Raw genomic sequence first — 23,644 nt, forward strand, 5'->3', positions numbered from 1 at the left:
AAAATGAAGATAATTGGTGATGAACAATTGCATGTAGACCCAGAAACGGCAGCAAGAGTCCAGAATCCGACAAAAGAAGGTGATGTTGTTTCTATTATTGCCACTCACTATTACAGTTTCATCGTAATTTTGGATGGATTTTCTAGTGATAAAGCAATTATCATTGGACTAGCGGACACGTTGCTGGCGACAGGCTGACAGCGTGCACATTTGTACTGGGACCAAATTTAGATTGATAGATTGATTTGAACATAATTGATAGTGTGTAAGCATTATTTACGTGCATCACGTGTTCAAAATTTGATTTTTTTTAAACAATTACTGAAAGGATTATTGGATTGTTTTTCCCCACAGTATACAACATGCCTCTTCATGGAGCCCTGCAGCTACACTGACATAGCACGAAAAGGAATTAAAAAATCGTAGGGAATTGGCATGAAAAAACCGAACAAACATTAGTATTGTGAATAAATGGGAGTTGAAAAGAAAATGAAGTCCTTTACCGCAATATCTTCACATATTTACCTCGTGCCAGTACACAACCTTGGATTCTACTATTTACTACGAGATGAAATGCGTACGTGCTTTGTAGTTTGACTTCACAGGCTCACATTTACCTCTGTTTTATTGATTGAAAAATCCAAGTGTGCCCCCTGAATTCTGTACCCAAGGTGTTGCCATCATCTTGGCAATTACATTTCTCTTCTTCTTTTTTGCGAAGAATGGCCACGACATTTTCCAGAATCCACTATAATAATCTGGTCTTAATTTGAGAAGGATGGAAATGAAAAAAAATGATTTTTTTGGCCTCTAGGCTGTTCATTCATCTCATATTTACCATTTGCTAGTGCCTGGGCCCACATTTTGGTGACAGGCTCTAGTGTCCAAAATAATCTTCAAATGGGGAAAATGAGATCTTTCTCGGGGTTAGTAGCAGAGACAAAATTTACCCTTGGAAAAAAAAGAGGTATGCTTGGGAACATTCCTTGTGCTGGTAGATTCTACTGCAGGTGAAAACTGAAGATGCAGGAGTAACAGAACGGCTTTCCGAATCCTGATCTCTCGCGTCATCCCGGGCGCTTTCTAGGTAAAAGTGCTCAGGCGACCTGTTCCTGAGGCAACAGCACTGACCGCAACTGCAAGTAACAACCCATGTGAGGAAGCTTTTTCAGTTCTCACTCGCCCTCTCTCTCCCCTTCTTCGGAGCCTTTTCTGATGAGCCTTTTCTGATGAGCTTCTAGAGACGGTGCCATGTTGGGTGAACTGAACTCTGAAGAAATGCAATGGCTTTGATCCTGAGAAATCCAAGTAGCGGTGGGTGATTTGGCCTCTTGCTCAAGTGTGTGAATTAACTATCTTCAAGTGGGTTTTATTTTAACCAAGGTGGTTCGAAACATCTCTGTGGCTTGAAATTTATCAGGTGAAATAAATATGGGAGTTCACAGTTTTCATCAGGATAGGACACCTGGAGTGCTGCTGCATGAACTGTGGTCTGGTAGGTAATGTGTATATGGCACTGTTACTGCTTGTAAGCTGGATGTGGACTGACCAATGTAGCAGAAGACAAAAAGCCCTGAGAGGAAAACTTGTTGCCTGAACCTGCATGATCCACCAACTGCATGTTCTTGTGACTTGGAGCTTGGATTCTGCTCGGTTTTCGATGCATGTCTCAGCTCATTGTACAGAGATAGTTAACTGAAGGCTGTGATGATTTTGTATGGATGAACAGAGGTCAGCCGAACAGTTAAATTTGACGTTTATAGGTGCGGAGTAGAGAGACAGATTGGGAATTAGGCATTCAGAGAGATTTTTACTCTGCAAAGATTGATGCAAATTGAGAGTGAGAAAAAAATCATGTTATGTGATCAATAGAAGATTCTCCCTGTTTCTCTCTAGCGTTCGGACAACAAAAACAAAAGTGCACTCACCATCAGAGGAATTTCTTTTTGTTGTTGTTGTTGAATTGATCTGATGGGCAGGGGGTATCTAATCCATCCACTTCTGAGAGTAATGAATAAATTAAGTTTGAAACAAATTCAAACTTCGTGCAGGATTATCTCACAATTAACAATTCTGGTCCGTCTTGCTGTAAGAATGCTGGATCTACCCGTAATCAAATTTTGTCACTGTGTCATCAGTCTTCATGCGCGGTTTTACATCCACCAAATTTTGATCGACGATTAACGACCGAACTCCCAAATTATTTGGACACACAGCATCAAGAAAGAGCACAGCAAAACTCAGATTATGATAAATAATTCTGGTATGTATCATAATTAACAAGATCAGTGTGAATTTTCTTACAAGCTTTTTCTTTCTTTGAACTGCTTCCATTCAGTAACAACAATATCTTCATTTCTAGATTTACAAATTCTCGCTCACACAAACACAAGAGAAAAAGAAGAAGAAAATAAAACACACGTAAAAATAACACGTTATTTATACCGGAAATTATAATTTATACCACGGCCGTGGATACCAGTAACCAAGGAAGAAAGAAAAAAGGACGAGGAAGAAGAAGCCAAGAACTCGGAAGGATTCTCCAAGAAATTGACCAACCATGAAGCCGGCGACGGCCAGATCGCAGCCTCACGACACCCGGATCCGCTTCTTGGGGGGAAGCGACCGGAACACGGTGGAGAGGTCGCGCGGGACGGCGACGAACACCCGCGCGGGAGAGGGCGAGGGCGGCGGTTTCCGCTTCGCCGACGCAGGCAGCCGCGGCGCCGGCGGTTTGCGTGGAGCCGGCGGGCACTCCGCGGGCGGCTGGAGCCTGCTCTCCTTCGACGTCGGCGTCGACGGCTCTCGGCCCTCCTCCTCCATCTCCTTCGCGCTGTCCCGCGCTGGCGACGCCGGCGCCGGCGCCGGGGAAGCCGAGGCAGACGGCGGGACAGGCAAAGGCGCCGTCTTGATGGGCGGCAGCACCGGAAGAGCCTCGTCGGCGGGAGACGCCATTGCTGCCTCTCGGCAAATAGGGATCGAATTCCTCTCGTTCTTGAAGGGGGTGCAATTGCAAGAAGTGGGTAGAGAGAGAAAGAGAGAGAGAGAGTAGCGCGAAGGCTGTTAAATAGCGGTGATCTTCAATGGAGGAGAGAGAGGGAGTCAGAAGAAAAGAAAAGAATGTAAGAGGGGTGTAATGGTAACTACTGGGGCTTCACCATGAATTATTTATTGTGACAGGCAGTAATGCTGTTTACATGGGTAAATTTTACCAAAAAAAAAAGAAATGGGTTGAGGTGAGTTCATGTGTGTATTTGACATGTGGATCATGCCCAACTTGTTGATAGAATACATATATTTATGTGCACTGAAGTTTGGGTTGTCCCTGTAAATTTTACTGATAAGCAGGCTCCCGAGGTATACAGCCACTCAAAGTCCTTTGTTATGCACATTGATCAAGGTCCAATTTGACAAGTTCGAAAAGCTAAAATTGTTTGCAGAACCTGGATGGTACAATTGGACAAATTCAAGTTCCTGGGTGATGCAACCTCCAAACCTCTAGCTCACATTGTCAAACTTCAGTTTATTCATTATTTTTGCAGTCAATGAGTGATGCATGGGCCTAATGGTAGCGTAGGGGAGGAAATTGTATAAGGGTGGGTTCTCCGTGTAGACCCCCGCCGCTGCTCGACACGCGTCCCCCGTGCGCGCCGTCCGATCGCGGCCTGAAGGACGCGGATGGGGGTCTCGCACGAGTTACGTGGGAGCGGATCTTATACAATTTCCTTCCGTAGCGTAGTAGACTACTTAAAAACAGCCAGTGGCACGCATGTCACACCATACGTACATAGTTCAAGGTCAAGGGTACTCTGAAGTTAAACAAACAAACAATACGAGTTTTTTTTCTTTTCTGATGCGGCCTCTTTTTCAAGAAGTGAAGCTTGGACAGGCATGGATTTTTCAGCCATTTCACTAGAATAAGTTTATTCCATCGAACAGGATTCCTGCTTTTCAACGAGACCTCAACTGGTGTCGTTAGATAAGTAGCCCTAACTGCATTTTCGCAGTATTGCCTCGAAGGAGTCACAATGTCGGTAGTGAACCATGGAACTATGGAAGTGCAGGAAACGAGTACCATTTTGACAACGTAGACTGTTGGTGCAACTGTGGTGAGCTCAACAGATCATGTGCAGAGGCTCTCGTGAATCCACCGGTGCCGTTTCTGCGCGGTGACCGCCGAGATTCGATTGGGGACGGCGCGATCTGCGACATGGTCTCCTGGGTCTGTGGTGGCCGCCGGCGTGGTGGTCGATCCTCGAGGCACCGGCCAAGTCCCGCATGGCGGCAGCGTAAGCGGTGGTCACCTGGATCTAAGGGTGTAGCCGGTCCTGCGGAGTTACAACCGGAGCGATGTTCGCCCGCCGTCACCCGCGGTTTGGCGCGGTGGCCATCGGGGTCCTAGCCGCTTCTGCGGTGACCATCGGGGTTGCCGGCCTCGGCCCTTGACCGTGCTTGCGCTTGTGGCTCGGCGATGTCGAAGATGGAGGCGGCCGGCTATCATCGAGTGGGTACGGCACAAATAATGTCTGCGAAGGGGTGCTTTCCTAATCCCCCCACACGGCGCTGAAAGCATGAACAACATGCATGCTTCCTGCTCACGACGTTCATAGGCAGCGGCGACAGCTACAGGTGATGTCTGATGTCTTTGGCGGGAAGGTGGGGGGCTTTGGTGATTGTCAACAAGTTCGGTGGTGGCCGGCGGTGATGTTGTGGCCGTGGACTTCAGGGCGGATTTGATGGCTGGCCGTGTGCAATGGAGGTACGGTGCAGTGCTAGTCTTGGGTGAAAAATCCTAGGACAAGGCGACGATGGCATTTGTCGGCATCGTTTCCCTTTTGGAGGCGTTGTCTAGGAGGTGATATCGTACTTCATTCGAGCTCTTCTGGTATCTAGGGTGAAAATTCTTGATTGAAAGTATGTATCATTACAGATTCACATATCTCGATCATTGGTGAAAACCTTTATTGAAGTCTCGCATGGAGCGGTCCGTTTGACCCTGTCTGTTTCTGATGAAGACCGTAGAAATAGCTCTCACCATTAAAATAAAAAATCTCGACCTCTTCGATATAGAATAGCTCAAGGAGTGCAGCTTCGGTTTCGTGCGAGTTGTCTTAACGGCATAGTCTGTGCAGGGACAATGTGGATTTTGGATTTTGTGTTGGTCGGCCGATGGGGATCGAGACGATCTTTCTTCAGCTGGTTGGCTTGGACATCCATGCTCTTCTCGCTTCATCTGGTGATGCAGATAAACGGAGGACTTTCTGGAGTTCGTCAAGATCCTGTCGATCCATATTGGAAGACTATAGAGGCCGGATTAGCAGCAAGCAAATGTTCGTAAGTTACGACGTGTTTGGTGGTTTGCAGCTAGAGAATGGAGATTTTTTTCTCTTTTTTGTTTTGTTTTTATTAGAGTGAATTATACAAAACTATAACTATTATGTCATTTATAACACAAAATTACAACTACTGTATCTAATATCATAGAACTACAAGTTCTTACATATTTACAACACAAAACTCAAGTAGCCCATATAATAGTGAGACAATCAAATCCAAGCGGCCCACATGCAGAGAGCATAAATACTGTATCTCACTGGCATATGGGCTACTCAGGTTTTATGTTACACATGTGTGTAAGACTTATAGTTTGGTGATAATAGACACAATAATTATAGTTTTATATTATAAATGACATAATAGTTATAGTTTTATATCCTTCACTCTTTTTTATAAAGCCGATTTGTTTCAATTTTTCTAGCTATTGGATGTATAATAACTATATATACCCTTGAAGTTCTATTAGTATAAAGATCAGAAGTTGTAGCTACTTTAAAAAAAAGGAAACTGAAATGCAGAAGGGATGGTTCAAAAGTTAAGGTTACGAGGTCTACCCATGAGCAGATTGCAAGAAGGGCCATGATGACTCATGAGCAGTTGAGCACAGCCGCCACGGGGCAGTTCTGTTACAGCACCCAACATGAGTCATGACCAGCAATTGGAAGGGTGAGCTAGAGAACAGCAAAGAAAGAAACAACATGGACTGGCTTTTTGCTGCGCTTCTAGTTCTGAAAATTTCAGCCGCTGCACCCACCACCACTTTCCCCGGTCTGGCCTCACAACGCTGTCCTGGGCTACGCAGGGTCCGGCCGCGCACACGGTCCCTGGTGGACCAGCACCGGCTGCGTGGCCAGGTAATGGGGATGGCAATAGAGATTCGACCTCCTATTTCTCACAAGGAATTCCTATATTAGAGAGGTTTTATTCCCCATGAATTTATATAGGGATAGAGATGGAAAGATGTTTATCGTCTTGCTTCCCGTTATATCCTGATATCATATATATATATATATATATATATATATATATATATATATATATATATATATATATATATAGGACACCTATTTTATACTCTTAGGAGTATGTACTCCCACATGCAATATACCACCTAAACAAACACTTTATACTCTTTTATCATTTTTAGTATACTCTAATACTAATTCTAAGATACTCCAATATGAGTTGTATGAAAAAAAATTCAATATTAACCTTTCATTTTTGCTATATACTCTTTTTTATACATAAAAGAAGTATATACGTAAATTATGATAAAAATCATGAAATTTCATAAAAAATTTCGTGGGATTTGTATTGTAGTATCTTATAATTACTAATGAAGTATATTTAAAGTGATCAAGAAATATAACACACGTGTAAAAGTGGTATATGAGAGGTGGGAGTACATACACCCAGGAGTACATACTAGTTTTCCTATATATATATATATATATATATATATATATATATATATATATATATATATATATATATATATATATATATATATATATAAGTTTTTATACGTAGAGTAAATAATAAATTATCATTATTATTTTTGTCTAATCTACCATATTTAATCAATCATGTATTAATTGCCCTCATATGCATCAATAAATTACTTATTTATACTACATACACATTATTAATATATAAAAATAATCAAATATAATTTAATTTTACATTCCTATTAGGAACCCGATCTTCACAAAATTCCCCACGAGTATGATGATGAGAGAAACTTTCACTCGAATAACTAAATGGGAACGAAGATTGAGAAGTATTCCTCGGCGAGGATTGGCCCGTTGTCATCCCTAACCAGTTTTGTGCAGGGTTTCCTCGTGGGAAAAATAATGGGCAGGCTTTTCAGCCATCAGTATGCCATGGGGCAAATTGCGTTGATATTTATTCTTTCAGCTATTTCAGATTTTCATAGAAATTATGGGAGCATCTTCTGGTTGCATGTGCAGATTAAATGTGTTTTCCGAACCGTAGGCTTACCGTTACGTACCGTTCCCCTCCAGGAAATAAATTAACTATCATTTTAGTCAAAAATCTAAAATTAGATAATATATATAAACGTATTTGTTAAAATAGACAACATATTATCGTATTTACAATTTTAGCATTCATATTTGGCACATCATTTACCAAAAATGAAATTTCGTTACACCATACGCCGAAAAACTGCGAACCCAGTCATATTCGGTACACCGAGTGCCGAATATACGCTAGAGTGCCATATTCGGCACACCATGTACCAAATATCAACCGTATTCAACACACCGTATGCCGAATACGGGCTATAATACCATATTCAGCACACGATGTGCCAAATATGGCATTTGACTACCGTGCAGTCACTAATTCAGCACATAGTCATATTTAGCACACCGTGTGGTAAATACGACACTGTAGGCCTTATTCGGCACACCGTGTGCCGAATACAACACTGTAGCTCGTATTCAGCACATTGTGTGCCGAATACGGTTAATATTTAACATACAGTGTGCCGAATATGGGTTTTTTGACGTATGGTGTACCGGAAATCCATTTTTGGTAAATGATGCGCCGAATACGGATGTTAAATTTGTAAATACGATAACATATTGTCTATTTCGATAAACACGCTTATATGTGTTACCTAATTTTAAATTTTTGCCACCATTTTGATCTCGAAGAACTTAAGTGCACTCTGCCAAATGCATTGTAAGATCGATATAGTAAGACCATTTCTCATCATATTTTCTTTATTTCATTTTTTTCCTAATTTTCTCTCCATTTTTATTCTCTTTATTTCCATCGTATCTTCAACAGCTTTACCTCTGAGATGATTTATAAAGGAAAATGAGATAATCTCAGTATAAAAAGAATAAAGTTAAAAATTTCTTCATGATCAGAACTGTAAAGAAAGACCATTAAAACGCTGAAAGAAATAAGAATCTCTTCGTGAAAGAATGGAACAACGAAGAGATCCGGTTAGAGATGACTAAGAACAGCTAGGACAATATTAACAATATCGTTTTTTTCATGCGTGTGTGACGGTGAGAAGAATAGTAGCCCTCAATTGTGAGACAATTATGAAAAATAAGAGAGAATCTCAGTATAAAAAGAATAAAGTTAAGAATCACTTTGTGACAAGAACCATGAAGGGAGACGTTGAAACGCTAAAAGAAACAAGAATCTCTTCGTGAAAAGAACGGAACCTCGAAGAAATCCGATCAGCGATGACATAAGAACAGTTAGGATAATATTAACAGTGTCGTTTTTTCATGCGTGGGTGATGGTGAGAAGAATAGTAGCCCTCAATTGTGAGACAATTGTGAAAAATGCCACTGACTTGCAGAGGAAGGAGGGTTGGATCAGTGGAAGTGTGAAACCCGTGGAGACTGGAGAGGAAGACCAGATCTCGCCTCCCGCCCCACCGGATCGCAAAGGTGGTTGGCAACAAGAAAAGTTGATGCTGCCACATGGGTCGTGTTTCTTTGGAAGGGTAGGCTTAGCCGACCGTTTATCAGGATTGTAGTTTTCAGCTTCAAGTTAGATATTTAATTAATACGTAAAAATAAAATGTTTTAAGTTTATATTTTTAAATTAAAATAAAAACAAAATAACTATCAAACATTTTTGATGTATCTACAGTTATAGCTTACGAATTCCTAAAGTTAGTAACCCTGTCTCTAGAAATTCTTGAAGCTAGAAGTAGATATTTAGTCTCGCTAATCCTCCACTTTTTCTTATCACTTTATTCCCATCACGGATTAACTAGCTTGCACATTCTTTACATTGCATACCCATGACAATTGCCGGTGCACACTGCCCGATGAAAAATCTATCCTCGGCAGAAAATTTATCTCTTCTCGTGGAGAATTTTACTGCGCCATACGAACAATGCATGCATCTCACATTGTCAATTTCTAGTAGGATGATCGTCTTGGGTGATCTTATAAAATGTGCCCGCAAAAATAACTGAAGTGAAGAGTACGTTTGTGTTCTACTGTAGATGCAAGTATATACTAATGATGTGTCTTTTCGTGTGTGTTATAAACTATATATGCATGTGATGCAAGTTGATAGATACCTGCCAGGATATAAATCATTTTAACAATTGTATAGATCCGTATCTGGCCACATAAAACTGTATAATATACTCTATCCTTTTCAAAAATATAAGCGGGTATTTTTTTCAATTTTTTTTCTAATCATATAGCATGAGTGTTGATTCACTGACCTTTTTTCTCTTTAATTTGCCACTGTCAGTGACATGGGAACCAGGGATCCTGAGTCCCGAGAGCAGGACAACATAGTGCCACGTGACGCCCTCCCTCAGGGATTATTTTTCCGATGTCCGAGAAGATCAAGTTCCGGGAGAGGATGCTCGGGGCCATGAACAGTGGTTCCCGAGTACCCGAGTTCCCCGATGATCCGAGAAGGCTAAGTTCCGGGAGAGGGTGCTTGGGGCCATAAATAGTGGTCCCCGAGCACCCGAGTTCCTTGATGATAAGAGAAGTCAGTTCCGGGAGAGGGTGCTTGGGGCCATAAACAGTGGTCCCCAAGCACCCGAGTTCCCCGAGGACCCGAGCAATCAAGTTCCGGGAGAGGGTGCTCGGGGCCGTGAACAGTGGTCCTCGAGCACCCGAGTTCCCCGAGGACCAAGAGAATGCATATTTGGGAGAGAGTGCTCGATGCTGTGAACAGTAGTCCCCGAGCACTCACAGTTCCCTGAGGGCCTGAGAAGTCCTTCGTCGGTGGTCCCCACAGGGGCTCAGCGGTGAGGTATCAATTGGTGAGAGACTCGATGCCGCATTTAAGAGGGCGTGTTACCTGTCACTTCTAGCCACTCCCCCCACGCCTGCTGTCAGTCCCTGCCACGGTCTGACAGGGAGGCGTGAAGACATTTAATGCGCGGGTCCTATCGCGCGTCATCTGGCGCGCCTCGGGATAACGTCGCAGGGCTCGAGGCACAACGCCTGCCGCCCTGCTATGTCAGAATCGCTCTGACCGGGCGGGCACGCGGGGCTGCTCGGTGGTTGTCCGGCGGGCCCTCCTCGCTGCACCCTTTGAAAAGCGGAATGATGACAACGAAGACCAGACGGGGGCGTATTTTCAACTCTCCCTGTCATCTCAAGCTGCAGCCCATGATGGTTGCTTTTCATTTATGACGCCTTGAAACTTGCGCCATGCTTTCTGGGCACGCCACCCGCCCCGACCGGGTATAAAAGAGGGGTGGGCTCCCCGGAGGACAGAGGCTGAGCTCTGAAAAACACCGGAACACGTCGGACAAACTCATACGACGGCGACGGAAGAAGCACGAAGCTCTAGACTTAGATAAACATTCTTGTAACATAGCAAATCCTCAGAGAGACATTCTCATAGCATTTATAGCATACACACAGGAGTAGGGTATTACGCTCAGTGCGGTCCGAACCTGTCTAAAAATCCCCTGAGCATTTACTTCCCCCTGCATCCGATCATCCACTCCACCTGCATCTCATTTACTCCCATTTATTTCACGTACGAGGCAGACTCGGAATCATCCCCGGCCGAATCTCAAAGGGGTCCCTCCAAATCCTCGCTTGAGGAGTTCACCCTCCGACAGCCACCATTTATCTCCCTGCACCATGACACACCAGAGATGTGATGCCCACATGTGTGGATTTACTGTCTTTTTTTCTAGATGGTAGAGAAAGAATTAATCTTTCTTTAGAGAATAGAAAGAATTAGTAAGTGTGGGTATTTATTCATAAATTTTAGAGAGAGAAAGATGGTAAAAGGATAAATGGTGGCAAAAATTAGAAAATGTCTTTAAAACCGCATTCATGATGTATATTTATAAAAAGCTTGAAAACAATATTGGCTTTGTATTTTGAAATGGAGAGAGTTCTATATGGTTTATATCACCATATATACATACGGATCCAAACAATTTATTATATTAATATTTGGAGGTTAAAAGGAGCCACTACGTTCGCTCTTAATGTCACGAAATTAACATATTAATTAAAAAAGAAAATGATCTACACCATTGATTGTTGTGGATATCTAATGGTATAAATTAAACCAAAAATTCTATATCAAATATGATTAATAAATAATTAAATTTAGAATTAAATAATATGGAAAATTAGCAATAAGATTTCCATACGGATTGGAAATCAAAATACCTAAATAAAGAGTCCAAATCAAATAAAATTAATAATAATTGAAATTAGGATTAGAATAGAAAAAGAATGATCCACATCAAATATAGAATTAGAAAAAAATCCAATTATTATAAAAATCAAATACCTAAATAAAGAGTCCATATGAAATACAATAATCAAATATTATCGTGATAAAATATTGCAGCGAGCTTAGCTATGTTATTAGCGTGTGCCACCTTGCTAGTTAATTGTTAAAAAGGTATACCTTCCTAGCGGATCTATCAACTTGCATCCCATGCATAGTTTGTTGTATATAATGCGATAATATGAGTATTGATATTATTTTATATGTATAAAAACAAGAACTTAACAACATGAATCAAGTATACATGACATTTGAATGTAATTGCAGGAAAGCAGAACTATCAGATTCCATATTCATGTATATCTCAAAAGAAGGACAACAGATACATATGATGTATAAAAGTGCTCTCAGTAAAAATATAACAATTGGCCTCAGGACTTTCAACGTCATGTTCCCTAATTGTCCTAGAAAGAAAGTCATCGATTAGATAATGTTTCTAAGATCTCGGCTAACAAAATAACCTGAATTTAATTATCTAGTTCTAAAGGCTCATCAAGGACAGTGCTGTAGTTCAATATCAGAGTGCTCATAAACAAAATAATAGAACAAATCATTGTCGAGCCATATATGAGATTGAACATCAAGTTGCACAAAACACAGATAGCAACTTGCACTAGCAAAACAACTAGAAACAAACATGTAAAGATCACTTAGAACTCACTGCATCACTAATCCAATGATAAGAATAACAGGTAGTATATGGATGACCCAAATCAACAAGTGTATCACTGTGAACAGGAATAGAGCTGATGCACACAACACTGAGCCTCTAGAACTACTAATTTCAACCAATCCCAATCTCAAAACAATGAATCATCTTCGAGCATACAAAAGTATGAACCTATTGTATAGAACATAGAAAGGGCAAAATACTCATAAAGTGATTTGCTCAAATGTACAGAGAAGTGAGTCAAGGCATAGCACACCTGCCACTGTCCAGAAATCCTATTCGACGTTGTTTCTGCCGACAAGGAAAATGGAGATACATAGCCTCACTACACCATATCGGCGCGTGCGGGCGAGCCTCGGCAACTACAAGACCAAAGAGCCCAAACAACCAAGCTCCTCCACACAATCACTTTCAGCACCGAATCACAGAACCAAAGCACAAGCTCCACTCAAATCCTGCACAGGAGGTGAACCCCCCAAAACTGAAAGAGATAAAGATGTGAGAGCAAGAACACGGAAATGATTTTCAATCGGTGAACAAGGAGAAGGAAACTGTCGGTGACATGGGAACCAGGGGTCCCCGAGTCCCGAGACCAGGACCGCAGAATGCCACGTGGCGTCATCCCTCGGAGACCATCTCTTCGAGGACCGAGAAGAGCCAGTTCCGGGAGGGGTGCTCGGGACCATGAACAGTGGTCCTCGAGTACCCAGAGTTCCCCGACGACCCGAGAAGAGGCAGTTCTGGGAGGGGTGCTCGGGGCCATGAACAGTGGTCCCCGAGTACCCAGAGTTCCCCAAAGACCCGAGAAGAGACATATCCGGGAGAGGGCGCTCGGGGCTATGAACAGTGGTCCCCGAGCACCCAGAGTTATCTAAGGACCTGAGGAGCCCCTTGCCAGTGGACCCCACAAGGACTCAATGATGAGGTGTCAATTGGTGAGAGGCTCGATGCTGCATTTAAGAGGGAGCATGATCTGTCACTTCCAACCACTCCTCCCACGCTTGTCGTACTGAGTACGTTAGTTCCTGCCACCTCCTGGCAGGAAGGCGTGGGGACATTTAACGCGATGAGTCCCATCGCACGTCACCCTGTGGGACCCATAAGAGAAACGACTTAGAGATATCGTCGCTGGACTCGAGGCGTATCGCCTGCCCCCCTGCTGTGTTAGATCTGCTCTGACCGAGAGAGCATGCGGGGCAGTTCGGCGACTGCCCGGTGGGCCCCCTGCATCTGCTAAACGGGGGCACGAGTTCCCCCGAAGGCGTAGTTTTTCAACCCCTGTAACATCAAATTGTAGCCACATGAAGATTGCTTTCCATTTATGGCTCATGGGAACTCGTGCCCCCGTTTCTGGGCACGCCGAGCCTCCCCCGACAGGATAAAAAGGGGGGTGCACTTCGTAGAAGGGCGGACTTAGAAGAGCAAGACGACTGATAGAAGTCGAAGAAGCTGGGCAGAGGTTTACTAAGCTCGAAGCAAGACCAAAGCTCTAGACTTAAATAAAAAACCTTGTAACACAAGAGATCTAGAGAAAGATATTCTAAGAGCATTAATAGCATATCATACACACAGGAGTAGGGTATTGCGCTCTGTGCGGTTCAAACCTATCTATAGTCGACGATCATCCGTCCCGCCTAGATCTCGTATATTCGCATTAAATCCACATACGAGGTAGATCCAGAATCAGCCCTCCGACCGAATCTTAAAGGGGGTCTCTCAGGATCCCCGCTTGCGGTGTTCACGCACCGACAGAAACCGGCCTCCATATAACGGCAGCAGCGCCCTCCAGCACCACCCGAGCCCCCGAAAGGGTCGGAGGGTGGTTACGCCGCCGCCGTCGCTTGAATGACGCCCGCTCCCCTCTGCTCTTTTTCGGTTTTTTTTTTCTCAACCCTAGTTGCACCGACGCCCCTACCCTTGTACTCCCAGCCGAATGGGCCCAGGCCAAATAAAGGCAAAAAGGGTCAACCGGTCCAATTGAGAAAAGCTCATAAAAACATTAGATTTTTATGAATTTCTCAACATAGTTTATATCTCACTCGAGAAACACATATAATTTGTATATGAGATGAGGTCAGATTGGAATAATGGATGTGGTGGGTCTCATAAGCATGCGTGAACGCATCATACATAGACATCTCAGCATAAATCATTTGGGTACGTGATCGCCATGCATGTGATCGTGCGCCCATCGCCTAGCTTTCGATGAAAGGATCGGATCAGTGGCGAAGCATGAGCGAAGAAGATCCTGGAGCATCACTTCATCATGTATATAACAACCATTTCATTTTCAAACAATACAACATAAAATAGCATCGCAATTTCTTGAGGATCTAGTGCATGTACGGTGTCGCCGCCACTTGATCCGATCGATGCACATACTGCCGGTGTGTCATGTGGGCGCGTAAATTGTTTAAGCTCCATCGATCATCTGAGCCAATAGAATATGCTCTTGTAATCATGAAACGGCGCCGTCGATGTCGGCCACGTGTACCGGCGTATGAATGGCAGCTCTTATCTACTCCAGTTTTTTTTAAAAAAAATTACTATCGTCTCGGAGAAACTTAACTCATCTATTTTTTTATCGAATGGTTTAGATCGGTTAGAATACTACCTATTATTTAGAGTAGTATGAGTAGTGTATGGGAGAAGTATATATAGTATAAGGGTATTTTGGGAAAAAAAAGAAATTGCATGGTAGTTATATCGTGTAAATTTATAGGTTTAATGTTTAGACTAGTCTGAATGCTGATTATTTGGTTGAACGATTATTTAGGGATTAGATATAAAAAAAAATTACAGTGTCTTTCAATGGTATTATGGATAAATATTAACACTACTGTCGTAATTACAGAAATGTCCAATCACGTGAACGATCAAATTAAATTTATACTACCTCTTACTTACAGATAATATGGATCACCGTAAAAGGACTATTTTTTTTATGTTGATTCTAGAGCATATATATAATCTGACTGGTTTTTGTTTCGAGTGAAGACAGAGCAGTCTAGATGTCTTTGACAACCTTTTGAAATTCCGATGCGTACGTGGCCAACTGCTGCTCCTGGACGGCATATGAATTCAAAATTAAAAAAGTGCACAGGGTTGATTGGCCTATTTGTTGGCATTGCGCAAATAAGACAAGATTGACCAACTTGTGCCATGTACAATGTACATATACGAGTGATGTTAAGTAATGGTTCGTTTCATTCGTATCCAAGCTAGCGTTACAAAATTTTGGTTGTCAACATTTAACTAAGAATTGGCAAGACAATGTATGAGGTCGATGTACCCAAGGGAATGTATATGTTTTTTGCCAAAATTTTGGAAACCATTCAAATTGAAATGTGTGTCGAACGAACTCTTGAAATTAGCCAAATCTCGGCAAGATTGAATTGGACACGAACCAGACACAGGTACTCGAAATCATCCATTCAAGACCCCCTGGAGAAGAAACGAAACGTAGCCTCCACTGTCAATTTGCAGGGCATCCTCCTTTCCTTTAGTTCACTGTTCCTGTCGACAGGAGGAACCTAAAAAGTTTAGGTCATACACACATGCATGAGTGAGTGGCCTCTCCACAGTGGGACCCGGATCCTCTGAAGAAGGCAACGTATACTGTAGCATTTGAAACAGTAAAATGTGGGCAGATAAATAGTGATACGAAGTGGCACTGTAGCAACAGTATTCATTTTACTGTAGTACTGATGATCAAGTTGCTAATTGTAACTGCAGACCCGATCACTCCACTGTGCTAGCTCGCCTTTAGTTAATTCGCATGATTCATCGAGCTAGGTACGCATGCAGCTAGTGATCCCCCCAAATGATATGACATGTGTCAATGTGATCCAACCCGGCCGACGTGGTCGCGTACGGCCGCACAATTATCGACGCAGCCGGCGGGGACCGGCGGCCGTCCATCTTGCCGGCTGGAGAGAAGAAGACAATCGGATGCATGCATGGTCAAGTCAGGCCGTCAGAGGTCGTCAGGCTACGTATGATAGGGATCCATGGGCATGATGAATCGGAATTCGGAGGTAGCTGCAGACTGCGCCGCTGCGGAGACAATCAAGAGGACCACCTGAGGAAAGGCGAAGTTTGCAGGCTTGCAGCTACCTCTTTCGATTCTCCTTTTCCCCTCTCCTGCAGGCTTGCACTGTACTGCATGCACGCAGACGCATCCAGTGGCACCGTGTTCTTGGGGCCCTCCAGCTGGCCGGCCGGCCGGCCGGCCTCTGGCCTCTGCACAGTGACGGCAGGAGCAGAGGAGGAGGAGATCGGTCGGGTGATTTGCAGCGCGGGAAAGCGAGGTTTTGTCAGGCTCAGGCACGTGCTGCAAGAAAGAAACTCGCCATCTCTCAATTGTCTCCCGCCCATGCAATGCAATTACTGAATCACACGCAGCTACACCTGCAAGGCTGCCTGCAGCTGACTCTTTTTCCTCCTCTGATCGCCTGGTTTCTTTCTAGCCCTGAGCATCTGATCATCGTCTCATCGATGCATGGATCTCCTGTCTTGCAGTTACTTCCGTTCGGCATTGCGAGTCAGAGCAGTAATATAATTTATCAGCTCGATCTGCGCGCGGTGCAGTAAGTCAGTACATGTCAATGGTGGGTAAGTTCCTCCCGGAAGAATTACAGTTTTGAAGCTTGTGATTTCCGGCTCCAATCATCTCTCTGACAAAGATCTCTGCAGCTGCAATAGCCGAACATGCGTTGGTCTTTAGGCCCGTCAGGAGTCAGGACCGGTTTGTGTGACGAACTGGGAGCAAAAGCACTTTCTCTGGGATTCACTCGCCAGGCCCAGCCAGTTGAAAGGCCACAACAGAGCCTACCTGGCTTGGGCCTGATTAGTTCACAACCCTACTTATTGTCAGTAAGACAGAGCAGAGAGAGATGTATCTCAGGCTCGGCCCAGACAATGCTTCGTCGGATCAGAAACGTTCCTGGCCAGAGGATCGAGGGAAAAGTATTTCTGACTTACAACATTGATTTGCGGTGATCGTTTGTCTTAAGGAAACTAAGATTGAAACTCTGGTCCCCGTTTTACCTAGAACTTCACGTGCCTATCATCACGATTCACGAGGAACTGTCGGGGGCATTTTGCTTGCTTGTTGGGATTCCTTTTTCTCTCTTTCTGACATCCGAACCACCTGGACATGATCTCAGCAAAGATTACTATGCAGAATGAGCACACCACTCGGTCCTTTGATTGGGGTCTACTGTCCCAATAAGATGCGGATAAGCGACCTTTTCTGCAGGAAATACAGAACCTCAGATAATATATAAACCTTTGTTAGATGATTTGTGATGATTTTAATTTAATTTATAAAATAGAGGATAAAAGCAACGCGAGAGTTAACAGAACAATCATGTTTCCGAGAAGCTTAGACAACCTGCAGCTACACAAAATGAAACTCAATGGTAGGAAGTTTACCTGGTCGAAGCAGCAGCAGAACGCGATGCTTACTAGGATTGATCGTTGCTTCTACACGTCGGACTAGGAGTTGTTGTTCCCGAACACATATATGAAGGCTTTATCTTTTAACAATTCAGACCACCGTCCGTTATTCATCATAGGAGATTATGTCAATAAGGGTTTTTAAGGGTTCAGATTTGAGTCATACTGGGTGAAAATGCCAGGCTTTGCTGAAGCGGTACAAAGAAGTTGGGAAATGCATGTGTACTTGGGTGATCCAATGTTCAAACTCCACATAAAGCTTTCCCGGCTACAGAAAGATCTACGTAACTGGAAGCGTAGTACAATTGAGGATACTAGACTAAGATTAGTTGTCACACATGAGGTAGTTTGAAGGCTGGACCAAGTGGAGGAAAAACGTAGCCTTTCACCAAATGAAATTGAGTTTAGGAAATTCCTGAAAAGTAGAGCAATCGGTCTGGTGGCCATCGAAAAGACTCGTCTACGGCAACACTCTCGCCTCACATGGATTTGGAAGGCCGACGCAAACTCAAAGTTTTTCCAGCTGAAAGCAAATGCAAGGAAGAGAAAAAAAAACTTCATCCAAAAATTAGAAACGGATACTGACATGGCTATCACTAAGGAGGAAAAAGGCCATAATTGCACGTGTACTTCGTCAGCATATTGGGACGGCAAAGGACAGATCGGTGGGGCTCAACTGGGAGGCCCTGCAGTACTTCCAACGTGATCTCAATGAGCTGGAGGATCCTTTCGAAGAAGAAGAAGTCCTATCGACTATTAGATCTCTCCCCTCTGAAAAGTCGCTAGGACCCTACGGCTACATTAGGTTGTTCTACAAAGCATGTTGCCATATTATCAAGCTGGATCTTCTGGCCGCTTCGCGTGCCTTCTATGACTTGAGATGCGCCAATCTTCACCTCCTAAATGATGCCAACATCGTCCTGCTTCCCAAAAAGACTGATGCTTCTAAGGTATCGAACTATAGACCCATAAGTCTCATTATCAGTTTCTCGAAGATCGTCTCTAAGTTTCTTGTCAATAGGCTTGTGCCACGCCTGAATGATATTGTGCCGAGGAGTCAAAATGCTTTTATCAAAACAAGGTGCATCTATGACAATTTCATTTATTTACAAGGTGTGATATAAGAATTGCATAGGAAAAAGGTGGTGTCCTTGTTCATGAAATTAGACATAGCAAAAGCTTTTAACTCCGTAAGCTAGTCATACTTACTCGAGGTCCTCGTTGCGTTGGGTTTCGGGTCTGTTGGAGGGATTGGATTGCACAGCTTCTAGCCACGGCTTCCTCATGCGCTCTGCTTAATGGGGAGCCTGGAAATAACGCCAATCATGCAAGAAACCTTCAGCAGGGAGATCCCCTTTCTCCGATGTTGTTTATCATTGCAATCGACCCGCTGCAACGTTTATTTCAGCTGGCTGAGCCGAAGAGGCTTCTTTCGCCGGTCCTACCCAGAAAGGCAAACATCAGTTGCTCTCTATATGCTGATGATGCGGCTTTATTCTGCCAACCAGACAGATCACAGTTATGGTCTATAAACAGAATCTTACTAGTGTTTAGAAATAGCTCAAGTATGCTGAACAATGTCATAAAAAATGAAATCTTCCCGATTAGTTGTGATGATGCCCATCTTGCCAACATACAAGAGGAGTTTCCTAGAGCAATCAAGAGCTTCCCTTACAGGTCTTGGCATGCCCCTCCATACAAGAAAATTAAGAAGGGTTGACGCACAACCTCTATTGGACAAGCGGGGGTGGGGTGGGGTGGGGTGGGGGTAGATTACCGAGGTGGAAAGGAAATTTGTTCTCTTTGGCAGGTAGAGATGCTTTGGTTAAATTAGTTATGTCTTCTATCTGCAAAAATGGCTCCTATGCCAAATTAACCGTATTAGGAGAGCCTTCCTGTGAAAAGATGGAGAACCTCAGAAGGTAAATGATTCATATTCCCTAGTAAATTGGAAGGTGGAAACTAGGCCTAAAGGACTCAGGGGCCTAGGTATTCTTGATTTAGAGCGTTTCGCTAGAGCTCCGAGAGTTCGGTGGCTTTGGTTTCGATGGGTGGACGAGGAAAGACCTTGAAACAAGTTACAAATTCTGTGTGACAGAATGGATCAAGATCTCTTCATGGTCTCCACTGAAGTTTCAATTGGCAATGGAAGAAAAATCGCTTTCTCGGATGATAGTTGGCTGAACGGGATGGCACCTAGGATAATCACCCCTAATCTCTATAATTTGGCTGAATGTAAGCTATGCAAGGTGCACAAGGAGCTACAAAATGGAAACTGGATCCCCAACCTGTGTCCTCTTACAATGAGGGACGAGATAGCACAATTTATAGAGTTGTGGATTGCGCTGCAGCATGTGCATCTTGATCCGGATGTCGAGGATCAAATCTGTTGGAGGTAGACCGAAGGAGGAACATATGATTCGTGGAGTGCTTACAATTTATCAAAGCTTCCAAGCGTTATAACATGAAGCCTATCCGGCTTATGCTGAGCCGAAATGCAAAACGTTTGCTTGGCTTCTTATGCAAGAGAAAATTCTAACAGCTGAAAATTTGGCAAGGAAGGGTTGGCCACACACACAGCTTTGTTCCCTATATCACACGGCAAATGAGGATGTCACACGCCTAGCAAAAAATTTCCCCTATACGAATCATGTGTAGTGCACTTATCTCTTTGGTTCGGATGGAGTGATCTCCATACTCTTTCCGACCATAATAGTGTCTGGTCGTGGTGGCGACACGCACGTATCAAGATTGCAAAATAAAGTAGGAGAGAGCTCAATGGAGCTGTCTTTTACTTTTGGTGAAACGTTTGGAAGAAAAGAAATCGACATATTTTTCAGGGCAATGGCTTGACCTGAAAACAGTGGCTATATTGATGAAAACAGATATTAATTAAAGGAAAAGAGCTTGGTGTGAGTGGTCTCCTATGTAAGAGGTTCATTTGTTGTAGTTCATAGCTCAACGGCTGTTGTCCTTGTTGTTGTAGTGGTCTTTTATGCTTGTTGTTACCCCCGCTAGCTGGCGGGGTTTTATTATGTTGGACTTCTCTCTTCTTTAATAAAACACGACAATCTTCTTATTGTCATTCAAAAAAACTGACAACATTAATCCATCGGTAATGGTGGTAGCAGAGTAGCAGTGATTGAACATGTTAGCAGAAGTGTTTCCTAAGCTGAACTTGGGCTAACTTTATCGAAATTCTGATGGATTTTGAGTTTGGTTGCATACATGTAATCCTGCTTTAAATATTAGACGAAAAGAACCGCCCCAGACGATGGTCAACACAGCTGAACTACTGAAGCCGGCGCGTGTTCCTTGTCCTAGGCTCCCTTTTGATCGAGGGGCCAATGCTAGGGAAATGCGTATTTTACTGGCATAAAGGGACATCTCTGTTTAACCAAAGGACATTATTTAGATCGAGTTCAGACAAGATTAAGCGGAAACATACAGTGTATACTAGTCGTACGTATGTGCCGGCTTCCTAGCCAGTAGCCAAGGCTTTGCATGTGCATACGTGTACAAGGGTTATCTCTAGCTTCTGGTTCGTAAAGTTTTAGCTTAGAAATTTTTAAGTTAAATATTTTTAATTCTAAGAATTTATGGAGCTGAAACGGGTGAGACACTAGGCTATTTGAGCGAGATAATTTATTCACATTTCAGACAAACCACTTTAATTTAATCTATAAACTCCAAAACTGAGGTAGAACTGTGATTTGAGCCCTACCAAGCCCTAACCTTATCGCGGAAACAGAAAGGATTATCTCTCCACCTGCAGTCAGCACTCATCAGCAAGGCTCGTGACTCCTCAGCTAAGCACGCCGGCGTGGGGTCGCTCTCGCGAAATGATAAGTGGAGCAGAGCAGCGCGGAGCGTCTTTGCGACCGGCAAGGCGGCAACCTCGTCCACGTCGCTGTCCCGGCTGGGTCGCCAGCCTGCCTGCCTGCTGCCGTCTCTCCCTCGTCCAGGTCCACCGCCAGTGCGGCGCGCAGAGGAGCGTGTCAAATACGCCTCACCACCTCAGCTCGCCTCATCCAAACCCTATCACAGATAATCTCCAATTATATTATATTTATTTTGTTCTCTTCTTGATTTCCCTCTTCATTCCTATTTATTTTATTTTATCTTATCTTCAACAGATTCTATTTGTGAAAGAAAAGGATAGAGAATCTCGTCCTGAAGAGAATAAATTTGAGAATCTCTTTGTGACGGAAACCGTAAAGTAAAATTATTGGAGTGTTGAAGTGAACGAAAATCCTTTTATAAAAATAATTTAGTTCTTGACGAAAATCCTTAAAGATGATGTAAGTAAATTATATAGGATTCTGTTTAGAAAGATCTTAGTAAGATCTCATATATACTATTTATCTCATAATTTAATAATTATAGGAAGAAAAAAGAAAGAAAGAAAGAAAGGATAGGTAAGTAATTTTTTTTATATAAAATTATATTTTATAAAATCATATCTTATAAAATCTTATAAAATCTACTTTCGACCTCGTGCGGCAGGCAGGAGGGAGGGCCCCGGAGTCAGTGCCCGGGCTGACGCTGCTCCAACTGTAACGGATAGGGACGGCACGGCTGCTTCCTTCGTCGCCTCGGCCTCTCTCTCTCTTCCGGCCCCGAGCCCACAGGAACACGGAGTGGGGAGGGGGAAACCGCGGGTGGACGCGGTCCAACTAGCCACGCAAGGGAGCTCATCCGCCCGGCGTGCGGGGCTTGGGATCCTCTGCGTCAGAAGAGCTGAGCTTTGGATCGCTGGGATCTACGTGCCGGGGTGGTCTTCCGACGGTTCGTCGGACAGCTTGTCGTTTTCTTTTCGTTTGCTTTGCTGCTATAATGTGTTTGTACGTTTTTTTTTTTGCGAGGAATAAGAGAGCTTTATAACTCAGGTAACAGGTTACAATCAGCGGCAATTGCCGCACTAATACAGATTGGGTAGTGAGACATCACAATATCTGAACTACCACTCACCTTTGCAAAATTCGCTAACTGATCTGCAGCCCTGTTTTGTTCAAGCATCAGCGCAATGTGGATAGTAATTCCACGCTGACACCAGGACCTCTCCTTCATTTCTGATCGACTCATTCGAGCTCCAAAAGAATGAGAGTCAGAGATCCTGTTTAGTAGAATTCTTTTTAATTTAATTTTTTTACGAGGAGTGATCCTCTGGAGAAAGTGATTTTGTGGTTAAAAATGATTCTCTAGTGATTCTTAAAATAAAATATATAAATAAAGTAATTCTGTGCGGAAAATAAATAAAAAAAACTGTTTTTTTCAGCTCTCTTTTTCAGCTCTCTAACTTCTAGTTTATTTTAGAAAATTATTTCCACAGATTCCACTCAAAAAGCTAAAAACTAAAAGTTACTATTTAACAAAGCTCCCATAATTTTAATTTAAAAAAACTACTCTAAAAACTCTACTAAACAGACCTAAAATACTACATCTCATTGCCTCAACGGCACTCCTGTACGTTTGGCTCACAAAATTAGCGACAATAATGGCACTCCCTTACGTTTTGCCTAGAAAATTAGTGACAAGAGAAAGGTTATAGGTTTAATGGCCGCAACGAGATAGTGCCTGACCTGCAGGGTTTTGTTGTCGTGGTAGCATCTAATGTATGTTTTTTAGCTAAAACTCTATAACAAAATTTCACAAAACAGCGTACGTTAAAACAAGCACATCTTTTCTTATCATTGACAACTCAAAGGTAGATGGTTAAGATATGACAATAACATCTAAATTAAGCGGCTCGTCAAAATTGTTTCAGATACTCTAAAATACGATGCTAGCTTTTACTTCCAGTTTGACATAGGGCACCACTGCCAATGCCTTGTGAACATCGTACGGTAATACGCTGATGTGTCCTGAAACAATCAATTGAGATATTTT

At 43.1% G+C, this 23,644-nt stretch overlaps 1 protein-coding gene across 1 annotated transcript; it reads right to left on the minus strand.

Moving 5' to 3' along the window:
• Window positions 1–2,240: 2,240 nt before the first annotated feature.
• On the minus strand, window positions 2,241–3,091 carry LOC133901944 (predicted GPI-anchored protein 58). The gene has a single exon (XM_062343499.1). It carries the CDS (start codon window positions 2,953–2,955, stop codon window positions 2,590–2,592), a length of 366 nt encoding a protein of 121 aa, XP_062199483.1. The 5' UTR covers window positions 2,956–3,091; the 3' UTR covers window positions 2,241–2,589.
• Between the last annotated feature and the right edge of the window lie 20,553 nt (window positions 3,092–23,644).

The sequence above is a fragment of the Phragmites australis genome, chromosome 20, assembly GCF_958298935.1.
Source record: "Phragmites australis chromosome 20, lpPhrAust1.1, whole genome shotgun sequence".
NCBI lineage: Eukaryota > Viridiplantae > Streptophyta > Magnoliopsida > Poales > Poaceae > Phragmites > Phragmites australis.

What these genes read in the sequence shown, in the direction of transcription:
- LOC133901944 (XM_062343499.1), bottom strand. Translation starts at nt 2,955, where the DNA reads ATGGCGTCTCCCGCCGACGAGGCTCTTCCGGTGCTGCCGCCCATCAAG.